The sequence below is a fragment of the Squalius cephalus genome, assembly GCF_949319135.1.
Source record: "Squalius cephalus genome assembly, chromosome: 10".
NCBI classification, from domain to species: Eukaryota; Metazoa; Chordata; class Actinopteri; order Cypriniformes; family Leuciscidae; genus Squalius; species Squalius cephalus.
Genome location: NC_137131.1, coordinates 19308172 through 19323470, shown reverse-complemented (window position 1 = coordinate 19323470; position 15299 = coordinate 19308172). Strand labels below are relative to the sequence as shown.

Sequence of the window (15299 nt, the reverse complement as noted above, 5' to 3'; positions counted from 1 at the left end):
GTTGGCCAGGGAATTTAAAGCGAGTGCACATATACAGGCACAATGTATGGAATCCATTGAAAAAACTGAAATAAGATGTCTGCATAACGCAATCTGTTGTGTGCTTCTATTAAAAAGTCTACAATAATGCATTTGAATTCCATTTGACCCTTAAGACCAACATCAACTGAATTAAGAACCAGTAGATGACTTAAGTCAAAGATTCGAAATCATTTGAAATATATATTACCTGTAATTATCTATATAGTTATAAATATCTGGATAGTTTTCCCAACTTTGTAGTGCACTGAATCCAAGGAATTCTAATATATCTTGCATACATGATACTGTGTGTACATGTAGATAATGACTGTATATGGAATGTCCATTGCTCAATTTGCCATAAAACAGGAGGCATAATGAAGGAAAGCCAGGAGCATGTGGAAGTTGTTAGTTTACAGCCATCTCCAGGCAGAAACCAGGCCAAGGGGGTGATGATGAATGAGTCCATCTCCCCAAGCAAAAGAATGACCTGGATCCCCCTCTCCTCTCCTCTCCTCCTCTACTCCTCCTCTCGCTTCCTCGCTCCACCGCCAAGTGGGCCAACATTTTTCAACCGCCTCGCTTTTAGCCGAAGACAGGCCCTCCTTCCGGTAGCCCTGACCCACCACGACCCCTCCTCCTCCTCCTCCCTCTTCGCTCCTCTCTTCTTCTCTTCTTTCTTCCCCCTGAAGAACAGTAATCCTTTTCGCCAGGTCCCCAGTAATTTGATCAAATAGCATTGCGCCCTTCCTTACCACTTATTGGCCAATTAAGTCAAGTTCTCATGCAGGGGGTCCGGCTGCTAGCGTGTTATCTGTGGATGAATTGATTGAAGCCATTCGGCAATCGCTGAACCCTGCTTTAATGATCTAGGTGATAATACTTGTAATTCTTCTCAGTCAGGGGACCGGCGGGCGCAGCTGTTGGCACGGTAATCCCTGTCCTGATACACTGAAGTACCAGAGAGGCACTAATCTGTCTCTCTGATTCCTCGCTAGCATTTTTCTTCTTTCTCTCCCCTCCTTTTTTTTTCTTCTTCTTTTTCTCACTCCATATGATCATGACTAGATCTGTGAAAAGTGACATTTAGGACTTCAAAAATGACGAAATATCAACAAAGCATTCATGTTATCTTATCAGTAACATGTTTCATGTTTTACCCGCCCTGCACATGTAATGCTTGGAACAGAGAATACAACCAAAACAAGATTAAACCAATGGCTTTGGGAGGCGTTACAAAGATAAGCTCTAAAAATCAATGGCTACATGCCTCATTTTCAAAGGCAGACATTAACATTATAAAAGAGACAGCACGCATAATCCAGCCTCCGGCCATTGAGTTAAAATATCAAATTATCATAATGAAGTCTAAATGCATATAAATGTTAAGCAGATTTAAGCTGAGGGAAATTGCATGTAATGTACTAAAATGATGTTGCTAAATGTGTCTTTTTGCTGTGTAAATGAAATCTGGATAAAAAAAAAAAAATGTTTTAATGCAGTCGTACTCAACAATAAACGACTTGCTGTACACATACAGATTTAGGGCACAATCTATTATTCTACATTATGCTTATTATCTCACACACTCATTTTCCAAGTTCCTTTTATCATATTAGACCTTAATGAGGACGGGTACGTCTTTTATTCTCCAAAGCCCGATCCTTTCAGACTTGTTCGCTTCAGGTGAATATTACAACTTTTATGGCCAAATTAAAGATACAGTAGTTCAGAGTGAGATAAAAAAAAAAAGATTATGCACAAAAAGGCACGTACATTCCTTTAAATTTACCGGAGCCGACTTTAAAGTCGACATCAGAGGGGGAGAATTTCACAGGAAATCATTTGAAAAGAGAGAGAGGGAGTCAGTATGAGTCTCTAGTCAGGGTCAGACAGCAAATGACTTTTGATCTGAATATCTGAAGAAGGCCACACAGAGAGGCTGAGCTGAATCCCCTCAGCCAATTACACCTCTGTACAGAAGCTTAATCTGTGCCATCATACAGTACCCATCCACAGCATGTATAGCGCTGGCCTTAAGACATCACTTAACCAGAAAATGTACTCACTCTTTCACTCTCTCTCCCCCTTAATTCACTGCGCTAAGGCCATACAGGCGGAGGTCAGACCCTCATGTCCCCGAGGGCTTGCCCCATTCGCAGGTGTCAAAGGTGCCTATAGCCAGGTGGAGGAGGGGACTTTACCAGGGGAATAAGATCATGTGTAGTTTTAGAGACGATCAACAAGGAAACACAGCTGCAAGAGTAAACACACCTGCCAATAAAGAGTAATCTTGTATGCAAACAAGGATACTCCATATGCAGGGGTGTTTCCCAGGTTCTCCATTATTGTCTGGCAGTGTTGAAACACAGTACAAACAGTACTTCAATAATATTTATAATTTTACAATACTTCTTGTTTTGTGATGAAACCTGATGCGAGATTTTGATGCATTTGCTCTGCAATGGGATCTTTAGGAAATGTAATGTATAGGATTATTTAATTCAGTAGGACACTTCTATTCTTAAATCTGCTGCATATAGATTGAAAAACCGATAGAAAGAACAAAGATATATGGAAAGAGTCTTGTAAGAATGCAGGGATAATTAAGGAAGTGTTTTTAAAATCTGTAACTCTGTGTCTTTTTATTCGGTGTGTCTCACAACTTACAAAGTATCCTTAAACTGTGTAAATAAAATAAAAATAAAAACATGGACATTATTTGTGCATGAATGTATGGTGGTAATCAAATGTACGTGTTTTTAACATTTTGATTTTACACAGAGAAAAATAATTGTAAACAAAGATGCATATGTGTGTGTGTGCATGTGCGTTTGTGTGTGTTTGTGTGTGTGTGTGTGTGGGGGGGGGGCATTTTTTTTTTTTCTTGATGGGTATAGGTTTAGTTTGTACAGAATAAAAATCATTATATATATAATGTTCCAATAAAACATGGAAATCCAGCATGTATGTGTGTATGTGTGTGTGTGTGTGTGAGAGAGAGTGCGTTTTAAAGTGTGTGCATTTTTTTTTTTACATGTAGCTTGTATTGTACATGATCTCAAATCAAAGGTTAAGCAAGATGTGAAATTTAACTTGTAAAAATAACCAATATTTGTATACAGAGACTTAAAACTTAACTGTTGCCTCAGTAGAGTGGTGGTCGTGTGACAGTGATTCATACAGCTATGTGAAACTAACCTCATGCGAACATCTAACAACATTACCAATTTCTGGACAATATAACTCACACAAACACCAAATAATTGTTGCAAACCTGTGTCATAATAATTATTCTCAGAGCAATGTTTTTCATGTAGATAAGACACCGAAACTCACAATAAATCTGTAAACTTGAGAGTGCTGCCACAACTCGCTGAGCATTCTGCTGGGATTGAATATTACATGAGCCCTGAATAAATGAGGGCAGGCTGGGATTTAGCACAGATTCAGATAGTGCCCCGTCTCGAAGTACAGTGTCGGATGCCACAGAAGATATGGCTGTTAAGGATGAGAAATTGGGTGCGTAAGCACTACTGGCAAGCTTGATTAGTCTCATGGCAAACAATTTAGCGAGGGGGCATAATCACAGAGCTTAGACTCATTTAGAAAGCCTGTTGGCTCCCAGCTGAATGATGTCGCTGCCCGCTGCATCCCAAGCATGGTGATGCCCACATTCTCGTGCTGACACGACTGACAGAAAAGTTGAGCTGCGATGATGCTTCCACAGACTCGCCCTCCCCCTCAAACACGCATCCCATGCCACCAAAAATAAATCGTTGCTAATGTGCTGTGGCATGCTCTCCGAAGTATCTTAAATGTCTGAGCGTTTCTATGTCTGGTTGTTAGCAGCGATTGTAAAAAAACTGGACGATCAATTTACAGCATTATTTTGATTAAAATAAAAATGGTAACACTTTATTTTACAGTGTCCTTGTTACATAATATTACATGTACTTACCATAGTGATAACAGTAAATTATGCATAATTACATGCAACTAACCCTCAACCAAACCCTAATCCTACCCTAACCCTATAGTAAGTACATGTTGTTGCTTAATATTAATCAGTACTTAAATATATAATTACACAGTAACAATGACACCTTAAAATAAAGTCTAACCAAAATAATTTGCCACAGATGATGGGATTTGATTGGGTGTGTACATTTAAAATCTGTGCTAGTCAAATGATTGCCCTTGTAAACAGCATATGTTAGCATGACTTATTTTGGTCAAGGCTGCATATGCTTCCCTCCGCCTGCTGGAGTCTGATTATCATTCCAATCAGTAGAGGCGGGCAGAGTCACATTCATTTGTAGTAATTAATAGCACTGAGGCATCAGACAGCGCATGCTAACGAGAGCCTTTGATTGTTTGGATCACTAACTGCCGCTCCTCTTGTTTGCATCACCTCCAAGGAATTTGTAATATCAAAGCATAGCACTATCTGATACTTGTCAAAATGCAATTTATAAAAGTTTAATTATTTTATTGATTTAGTTTGGGTTTTGATGCCTGCAGTGTCAGCTCCCCTGGTAGAACTTAGTGGATTCAAATGCTTGTCACCAGCACAGCCTCCTTTTTACTGAGAACAATTGCCATAGGCCAGCCCAACAGGCATGGTTTAATTGCCATTAATTAAAAGCATAAATCTTTTTTTTCTTCACTGGCTCTGCTCTTAAACAGGGCTTTACGTTGCGTTTTTTTCCCCCGTGCTTGTCAGAATCCCTTCTGGCTAGTGAAGGTTAACCCCCCTCCTCCCGATTCCCTCCGCCTCCCTCTACTCACCAGACGTTTCTGAAATCATCTTTTTAGCGTGCTCCTCTGCATGATATGATGTGAAGTGTGAGTGGTGCAGTGATATTTAGTAAACCGGCTTCTTGCTTTATTGCGGTATAATGAGGTCAAATGAATCCCCTTGTACGCATGCTTAGATGCCTCCTCATTTTAAATGCCTTCTGACAGCTAGTAAAACAGCCGGCAAACACAACACCGGCTCCCAGAGAGAGTGGACATTAGGAAAACATTGCTGAGGCGAAAAAAAGGCAAATTTACTTCCTTGTCGTTTTTTTTTTTATCATTTTTTTATACTTTTTTCACATTCCCTGCCCATCCATCCATTACAATTATTATTGCACGAATTTATTGAATTTAGATTAATTTATACTTCCTTATGTATAAATTTGAATCGAAATTCATAAATATCATGTCACAGTACGTGTGTGCGGGCATGCATGGGTGTATTTCAAGGGTGCAATTAGCCTTCGCTATAGATGATCAACTGCCATTGTCATGTCAAAACAAATTTTGTCCCCCTTTGAAAGCTTACTGACGTCGCCCTTGGCTGTTAACTGAGATTCAGACACAAATTCTCTGTCATCGCATCGGCGACCGTCGAGCCGTTTACGCATGTTAGTCACTGCCACATCTGGTGGCTTTCGCAGTTATTTCCTGAGCAAGAGGGTCCTGCACAGCCCCTGGTGCTGGATTAAAATAAGCGACAGCAACAAAGCCCAGCTCCAGGACACCAGGAGAACGGCAGCATAAATATGCAGGAGATATCAGGCGGTCAGTTTAGCCAGATCGATACTAGCCCACGTGCACTCCAAACGAATGTCTTAAGCAGATGCAGTATTGCTTAATTGGGAGCTTTGCAGACCTGACTCAGGCACATCCGCACCCATGATTAAGTCCCTGGAAACCACCCGTGAGGATTTTTGTAAACTAATGTGTTTGCTCGCCGTCTTCATTTGTAAAATAGTCACAACTCTAACCTGTCAAATTGACCTACATAGCATAACACTTTAGAGCTAATTCCCAAGGTCCTTCACTCTCTTGACTCGACATAGACACTGCATATGCTCAAAGCAACGTGCACACACTGGCAAGGGCACGTTTTTTTTCTTATTCTCGCAGTTGCTATGAAGTGGGGAGAAAGTTCCAATTAGAATTCAAATAAGCTCCTTTAACGGTCTCTTAAATTGACAACTGAACAATGATTTTCGTATTGGTATCTGTCAGAGGTCTGGGAAAATCCTCAGTTGATAAGGCCCAACGCTTCCAATTAGGAGCTGAGCAGGACCTTATCCAGTAATGATTTCCAGCTCCCTAAAGATGTGGTGTGGACACTTATTGCAAATTACTGACAAAAAGCTACGCTGTATTGATGAGGAGGAGAACAGCCAACACTCCATGTTCCCATCTGGAGAGTGGGTAACGAGGAGAAACTGTGGGAGATGCCTGCCCCCTTGTTTTTTTTGTATATATCTCCTTCTCCCCTCTTTCCTCCTCTCTCTATCCTTGACCTGGGTGAGCAAGGCCTTGCAGTCAGAAACATGGTTTCCTGCTGGTATGACATTGCATTCACTGTTCATTCCCTGAAACTCCAAAGACTCAACAGATCAGTTGTGTGTACTATAACTTGGGGTGATCCTCTTTCTCCTCGTTAACAATATTTATGTTTGAAAGTGATAAGATGTGCAATAAAGGATGCTGACAAAATCTGAGTGCGAGATAGAAATCTGTATATAATCTATGATGTATATAAAATGTCAAATGGATTGTCATTGCTCCTTTTGAATCATTTTTAGAGTTGAACCTTGTTGAGGATGAAATCGTTTTCTCTTCTTGACAATAAATCATTTGCACCATGATATACCTGTCCATAAATCCATAGTTCATTGAAGTTACCTAAAGCTGATTGATTGCAGTGCATTTTTACATTAGCTAACCCTTACATTTCATTTTGTTGGTGTAACATAATGTATTTAAGTTGGTTTAGTGATTAAATAATATGTTGTAGAACAAACTCATATAATTTAGATGTTATCACGAAGCACATTTTAGGCGTAGTACTGTAAATTCAAAGATCTTATGTTTTGGGCACAGTGTGTAATTACGGTTTATCATGACTTATGTTCTTCTATGCTGACCTTTATGATATAGAAGCAACATAAATCTAAAGTTTAACATAATACAGTCAAATTATATTTGCATAAATGGTTATTGCATTAATTGCATAGCATAAAACACCTGTGTGAACTTGTTGACGGGGGGAGGGGGGGTGGGTGAAAAATTTGTCTGAACTTCAAATCGTACCTGAGCTTCTTTGAGATAAAAAGTCCTGTCTTCCTTTGATATCCACCATCCTTATGTCAGAGTGAGTGACAGCTCGGCTGACAGGGTGGGTAGAATTCCTGAAATTGCCAGTGAAAATCCTTCTTTGTCACAATCTTTCGCCCTGGGCTGTAGGTGTCAGAGACAAGAGCCCAACTGCTTTATGCCAAATGTTTATCAAAGCTACTGATTAAATGCCTTGCTCATCGTATTTTAGTTCAGTAAGAGATCAAATGCCCTGCCCAACCCAACCAAGAAACGACTCAAATTTGAGAGACAAAAAACAGGTCAAAGAAAGGAGCGGCACATTTTAACGACACATGCATACACATAAACACACTTACAAGGCAGTGAAATACATGACCATTAAAGCACAAAAGTGCCACACAGTCTGAGATCTGTTGTTATTCTCACTTTCCTTCATCTATACGTCCACCCCATCTTCTCATTGCTTCCTTTTTCTTGCTGGAGGTAAAACGTCCGACCCTTGTGGTCAGTGCCACGATGGCTTCCTCTGGTCGCAGCTCTGTGTTTTGTTTCAAAAAGGCAGTGCAGTGCGGGCGAGCGAGTGCCCTGCAGTGGCAAGCCTGGGGCCATGTCAGCCTCAGCTGCTCCATCACCAGGAGACTGGCCTAACATCTCCTGACTGCACTTAGCTGTGTTACCCTGATATGGTCATATCACATCTGCCCACTCTCCTGTGACAGAACCAGCACTTCCAACTTTAAACATTTTGCAGCAATCTCCACCTTTCCAGTTTTTCAGCTGTATATGAACGATGTTTGGACATATTTCCCACAGCCACTGTAAGTTGAGAGCCTGTTACAACTCCTGGTTCTTCTTCTTCTTTTTTTTTTTTTTTTTTTTTTTCAATGGCAAGAACGAGTCCTGCAGCCAGCCACCGCCCCCCTCACACACCCCCGCAGCAGCCTTTCCTCCTCCTCCTCACCACTGCATTTGAATTTCCAGATAATAGGCTTTGACTTCTGGCTGCAAGTTTATAGGTCTTTTCATGTTATCTGCTTAGCTCATAGCATGGAGCTCAAGAACACAGACTCCCTGTGACAGGCCAGCCAGTCAGCCAGGCAGGCCTGTCAGGAGCTCTCATACACTAATGATTTCCCTTTAGTCTATTTTCTGTCTCATTGGCCGTTTCCTTCAAAAACAAAATTGCTCATTTAAATTCTTATGCCTGGGGCATTTTGGTCTTCAAATATTGTTGGAAAGTGAAAGGATTAGGCAAAATATGTTTTTTTAAAATGTTAATATATTTTCTGGTTCACTTTCTCCTCTGAGGCCAATTAGGGAATTTCTGCTGGCTGCATTAATGTCAAACTGACATTCCCAGCTATAATTACACTGTGCTTGAAACCTAACTTTCACTTGTAGGTAGATGAGTGTGCTTGGCAGTGACATGGAGACTCACTCCGCCAGCTTTTGATCATTTAATCATTGCTTTGCTTTCCCCCCTCTTTTTTTCACCCCTGCTCCCGTTCATTGATGATTTCACCTTTATTTTCAGTGTTGCAAAATGCAGTGTTATCTCTCATTACTCGCGCCACTGTTTTGCTGGGGTTCATTAGTGACGTTCGTACTGCTCCCTTCAGGTGTAGCAGCCATATGCACACTGTTTACCCGCTTGATTCTCAATTTACATTGTGTTGTCTTGTGTTGTTGCCATGTTTCTTCTCTCGCACACAGTGGGCACGTAAAAGTGATCTTGCCGACATACACAGTGCGATGGGATATAATGAATATAAATGTTCTTGACAGGCGGCCGTCATCGTCTTCCTCACTGCCAACTGTAGCTTAGCTGCTATAGGGCAAGATTACAATATTACAAAAAAAGTAATAGAACAGTAAAAGTAAAAAGACTCTTTTAAAATGAAATAGAATAACGATTTGTGGTAGGCCTACATATGTTTAAAAACAAAATATTTATATTGACACCATTTACTTGTAATAAACTTGTATATATATATATATATATATATATATATATATATATATATGCTAATGTTATTGTCATAGGCTTAATAAGTTATTAATAGCCTATTACTACTAGTCTACTACTACTGCCACCAGCTACTATTATTAGCCTATGTTTTTTGGTCTCTGCACAGAAATTCTTAAGGCCAGCCTTTCATATTCAGCTATTTAGAATCTGGAAGGTTTTCATTTTGCTTCATTTAATTGTGTTATATAAAAGGGGTCAAACAAAATCCTTTTTTAAATTTTTTTTATTCACAACGCACAATATTACATAAACCCGCAATTACTTACATTTAATTTAGTTTTATTTTCGTAATTAGGCCTGTTAGACATGCACAGTGGATACAGTAGGCTACAAACATAAAGAATAGGAATAGGTTCATTTGATATTTAACGTATTAAAATAGCCTAGCTAAAATTAGCCAATTAGCCCATGCATTGTTTTGTAAAACCTGGTTTTGAAAGCTGGGTCTGCCATAGGTGCCGAACTAAATTTGGATGACAGCAGTGAAGACCTCCAGCTAACACACAGATAGACCTATCCCTGATTTAGCCTCCAAACATTCTGTCAGTGCTGATGCCTATCACTGTAATAACGTGCGAACGGTTTTAAATCTGACTAAAGCAGTGCTGGACAATCTCAATCTGGCTTTTGTTGCTTTGAAAGGAAATCATTTTCGCGTCTTGCTCAATTGCTCGCTCGCCCCTTGAGCAATGCAGTCTTCACACCCACCACCCCTCATTCTCCCACTCTTCTGGCTTATTTCCTCGTGATTTTTTGTTTTCTTTTAGACTTCAGGTAATAGGAAATGGCATTGACCCCTCCTGATCCCCCGATTACCTTTGTGAAGCGTGCACGCGCCACAGAATCACACGTCATGAGGCGGCTCGACGCCATCAGCACGGATCAATCACGCGCTCAGCCGCGCGCAGGAATGCAGCTCGCGGACACGGTCAGAGCCAGCCGCGGCCCGGCTGATTGACAGCTCTAGTAATTAGGTGATTGTAAAGACCCTTCTGACTGCTAGAACAACGTTGTCAGGGCCGGTCTGTGGCCGGAGCGCACAAATCAATGTGCTTTCCTTGAGCAAGCACTATAGATCAGAAAACCTAACAAAGACATGCGATGTGGGGATGGGCACTCCTGTGATACATGTCACATGTGCCATCGTCACTTACTAAAATTTACATTGTAGCTAGTTCTTGGACGGATTGGTGTTGTTCGTAAACAAAACGAGACAGGTTCGCTGATACGCGCTATACGCGCTACCCCGCTCTCTTGCTTTCGCTCATATTTTAACATTTGATTTGGCTGTTGAATTAAAACTGTAATTGATGTTCATCTAGGCTACGAGCCCTTCTGTGTCCTTCTCCTGGGCTTATTATTTCCCAGCCTTGTTTGCCTTTGGATTAATACTAGCTGCACTTCAAATTAAACTTGAATGTCACATGTTTTATTACAGTGTAAATTCAAGCACTGTTGAAAGGAAGAGGGGGGGATACTGTTAAGATCTAGTAAAAAAAAAAAGTAATATTGGGATCCTGAAAGCCATTGCTGTAAATGTCACAGCTCACAGGGAGCACCAACCTTCCATACATGGGCTTCTGAAATAATATTTCCTGTTGAATTTTGACTTTCATAACAATTTTGTGTTAGCCTTTTTCCTGTCCGCTCAAATAGAGATGTTAGACATGTTTAGAGAGAGACAGCGAATTTGTCTTCTGTCAGACCCATGATTCTCTGATTAAAGATGTTTTTTTTGTGTGTGTGTGTGTGAGACTGTGTGCCCTGTCCAATGCTGTCCCTGCTCAAGCGCACTGCCCGTTTAATACAGTACATCCCGAACAGCCTGCTTTTATGACACTTGCAAATGAAATACACTTTAGTACTCAACACAGTACCTTTAATTTTTTGACAACATAAATGATTTGTAAAAATAATTATGTGAATGTTACCTAGCATGCACAACATTTTGTGTCTCACTAAAATATTTCGTTGCATGTTATGTAAATACATAACAGTTGTTTTCTGCTTTTAAATATGATTTATAGTAATATTTGTTATCACTTAAGGTTTTAATTAGTTAACATAAGTTAACTACTTTAGTTAACATGAACTAAGAATTAACAATAGCTACTTCTACAACATAGGCTAATGTTGATTTAATCATTTACTGATACATTATTAAAATCAAAAGTTGTATTTGTTAACTTTAGTGAATGAACTGTGTACTATCATGAACAAACAATGAACAACTGTAGGCTACTGTATTTATATAATATCTTGTTTGCATTCATCGAATAACTCCAAAGACAGGTTAATACACATTCTGAATATACGTGATTAAATCCATTTCCATAGATCTACAGCAATATTTGTAAACACACATCTGACATTTGTTTTTACATCATGATTCAGATTTTATGGTAGCCCTATGGCTTGTTGACCGTTGATAATCTTAACTGTAAGTCTTTCATTTAAATAGTGTCATGTTTAAGCTTACGGTGCAAAAGTATCTTATCAATACTCGTGTAAAGCATGATCGCGTTCAACACAGACAAGTAATCAGTGCGTTTCTGTTCATTTAAAGACCAATTTAATCGTGGGATTCATGTGGCTTCTTATTGCCTCACAATTCGGTACTAATTGTATATTTACCTGATCTGTGCATATAGGCTACACTTTAGGCCCTACGTCTGATAGAAATCATATTGTAGCCCAATTCTAGCATCAACAAACAGTTAAAGTAATGAGAAAAATAGCATCATGCCTTTTAAAGCATCACTAAATAGCTATATAGGCTACGGGATTTAGCAAAAATAAAGAAAAATGTCCTGTTATTTGGCTGCATGACAGATGTGAAGACCTGTCTGCAAACAGCGCGAGGCCTTCAGCAGTCGCTGACAGTTTCAACAAAAAGCCGCGAGGGGAATCAATAGGGCAAACTACAATTTCACCGTCCGATCATCGACCATCAGCCCCGGCTGATCAGATGATACCCTGACTGGTTGTATTCAATTTGTTCCAGCGGCGCCCTTAAACCTAATAAAGCGATTGATTGAGGCTCAGTGAGTTGGAGCAATTAGTGAACTGTTAATGAACATGCTGCTTGAGTCTCATGAGATTGACTGGCGTGTTCAGTCATCGCTTTGATTTTCTTCAACGGAAAGATATACATTGCCAATAGATCGTTTTCACATATCTTGGGGCAAAACACATTTCATTCTCTAACTCAATTAGTTAGTAAATTTGAATTAATTTTTAAAAGGACAGGCTATAGTGCAGCAAATATCATCTGGCCAAATGATTGAATTATAGGCTACGTAAAATGTTTTAAAATGACTTTTGGCCATAGAATATATTTAGATGTGACTGTAAAAATGTTAGGCTATTTATGTTGCCTAATTCTGTAAAGTCAGAGTAGGCTATCTTAACTATCTTAATTGTTCCATTTGATATTCAAGCCACCTATGCATTTAATTGAATTTGGCTGTCGGTAAAACTTTATGTGGGTATGTGAGTGGTTTTGCCCTGCATTAACCAGCAAACTTCAAATGATTATTGACAGTTATTCTTAGATGACTTTGTCGCCGCCTAGTGTTATTACTGAACGTGTGTAAAATCATGTCAGGGGGTGCGTGCCATAGCCTACAAGAATTTACCAATTAGCCACGACTTAACTTCATTATTTCAGTGCAGAACAGAATCCGGACATTTTAAGAATGGCAAGCCAATAAGCCAAGCACACAATTTATATAATTCATACTAAATCGAGCATATGCAGCACCGTAGATTTAGTGTTTAGTTACACAGACACTTACAGCCAGAAAATCTATATTATGTGTAACAGGTCAGATATTAGGTCGCCTCGAGAAATAACAAAACACGTGACACGTAAATAACAACATTAAACAAAATAAACTTAAAAAAAAAAAAAAAAAAAAAAAAAAAAAAACATTTTAAAAGACAATCTCCCGTACAATCATGTAAATCAGTATGAATTATTAAACAGTGTGAACATTTCAAGAGTTTGCCAAGTCTATCCCCGGAGAAACAATTGTCATGCGAATAGCTGGTAATTAAAACAATACAACGATCATGCAATCTCTTATATGTTTGATTGTAATAGGCTATTTAAAATCTACTTCCAAATAACCTTTCACTAAATCCTTTACAATAAAATAGATAGGCACATCGAATACATAATAATCGTAAATAAAAACTATAAACATGTAAAGCCACACAAAACTGTTTTCTAAAAACTATTTATTTCTTTTTGTGAAGAAAAATAAATAAATTGAAGCGGTGCGTAGGACAAACCTAAATGATGACTCCCACGTCGATCAGCTAAATAAAAGAGGTTAAACAATCTCGGTTCGATCCGTTACAGGAGGAGGTTGCAAACAGGTTTGGGAGCACAGTGAAGTGATCCACGGAAAACTCGAGCGTAACCCACGTTAGAGAACACAGCAGCCCAATACAACCAGCTCTGAGTCCGTCTGTTGGCGAAGCCATCACATAGCTCCATATCGCATCATCATCATCATCCTCCTCTCAGTATAGCCTAAATCTTCGCACTCAGCGGCATACAAAACATTTTGAACTGTAGTTCCACATTAGAGTCTCGCATTGAACAGTGTTAGGCTGAGTTTATTATTTCCCTTACAATATTTAAGGAGAGGTGATGACTTAAACGCATATATTCGTTAGCTCTTAATTTACTCCCCACTCTGAAAATATTACCATTTAACGCAGTGTGTATTAAAGCTGAATTAGGCTATAAAGCCAGTATAGGCCCAGGGTTTATTTAGAATAAGAAGAAAAAAAAGAAAGAAAGAAGGATAGGAGCCGGGCGTATGTCATGTACAATATTCGCCATCATTTCATTCCCTTGAGCTATTTAGAAGCAGTGCTTTCACTCAAAGGCCCTGACACACACAATGAATATCAGCTCAAAACGGGCTTATTTCTCTATCACGTTTCACTGTCCCTGTGCTCTTAAAAGAATAAATGACACAATTTTGTTTTGCCAGTAGAGATTACTATGGTGAGGTTTTCTTTTGGAGAAATCGTTATACACTGAAAACACATAGGCTATAAATCCAAAGCTGAATGAATACTAAACAAGCCAATAATGCAATGATAAAATTAAGTTCACAATAGAATGAATCCCTTAATTCAGTGGCGTCATAATATACTTTGCAGTTGATATTACAGTGTAATTGATTAGTTAGCATTTGGTAATTTTAGTGAACTAAAGTCTACTTTTTGCGTAACTATTTTGTGGAACAGCTAATTTCAAGTTACTGCTGTTGTTATTGCTTTGTAGTATTTTTTTTAAATTATTATTATTTTTTGCAACAAGCAATAGCCTATATCATGCACACAATGATGTAAAGTGTAACCATAACCATATTTATGTCTATGTCTAATGTCTAAGATGCCGTCTGAGAAACTAGCGGAGGGAAGGTTTCAAAAGAGCATTGAGGAATCAATGAGTGGCTCTAACGTGTAACGATGAAGTACAAATCGCTGATTGGACAGGCGCGTGACCATGTAACCAATGAGAGGAGAGATGGGGAACACGAGGAATGTGTTATAATAAAGGAGAAAATATGACGTCAATGTAGGAAGTCATTGTAGAGCAACACTACAACGATTAGTGGCAAAAGGGAGCGTGATGTCGAGGAGTTAGAGCATCCCAATCTCTCCACACCTCAACTTTGAAAGAAAGTTCAATAACCATAACAAAAGGACGTGGACTACACAGATCCACTTGCTTTCCACGTTTCACCTTGAATGTAGCAACATCTTGGAGCGCAGGCTATATTTCTCTTTTTCTTTGCGTTAGTGCAAGGATTATTTCATTTGCGCGTAAGAAATGTTTATTTTGTACTTTTTCGGGGCTTTTTTACTGCGTTAACCTTTGAGTAACCTGTTCGTTGATTCCGTTTAAGGTTTTTTTTCTTCTTCTACTTCTTCTTCCTTTTAAAACATTGTGCAGGAAAGTTGTTATGAAGACGACTTAAGTGCTCATCCTTTTTCTTGTACTATGGAAGGATCCAGTGGGTCTAGTTTCGGAATAGACACTATTTTGTCCACAACCAATTCTGGCAGCTCAGTACTGATGAACGGAGATTTTCGACTCGGTGACAGTAACAGAACA

At 39.2% G+C, this 15299-nt stretch overlaps 2 protein-coding genes across 3 annotated transcripts in view; one reads left to right on the top strand and one right to left on the bottom strand.

Moving 5' to 3' along the window:
- The window catches only part of znf326 (zinc finger protein 326), a 355597-nt gene that overhangs the window by 14645 nt on the left and 325653 nt on the right, over positions 1-15299 (bottom strand). The gene's annotated exons all lie outside the window — the stretch shown is intronic.
- The window catches only part of barhl2 (BarH-like homeobox 2), a 4030-nt gene continuing 3492 nt past the window's right edge, over positions 14762-15299 (top strand). Inside the window, exon 1 of the mRNA XM_079884173.1 lies at positions 14762-15299. This exon is cut by the window's right edge and continues 442 nt beyond it. Coding sequence (XP_079740299.1) covers positions 15186-15299 — 114 coding nt within the window. The 5' untranslated portion in view covers positions 14762-15185.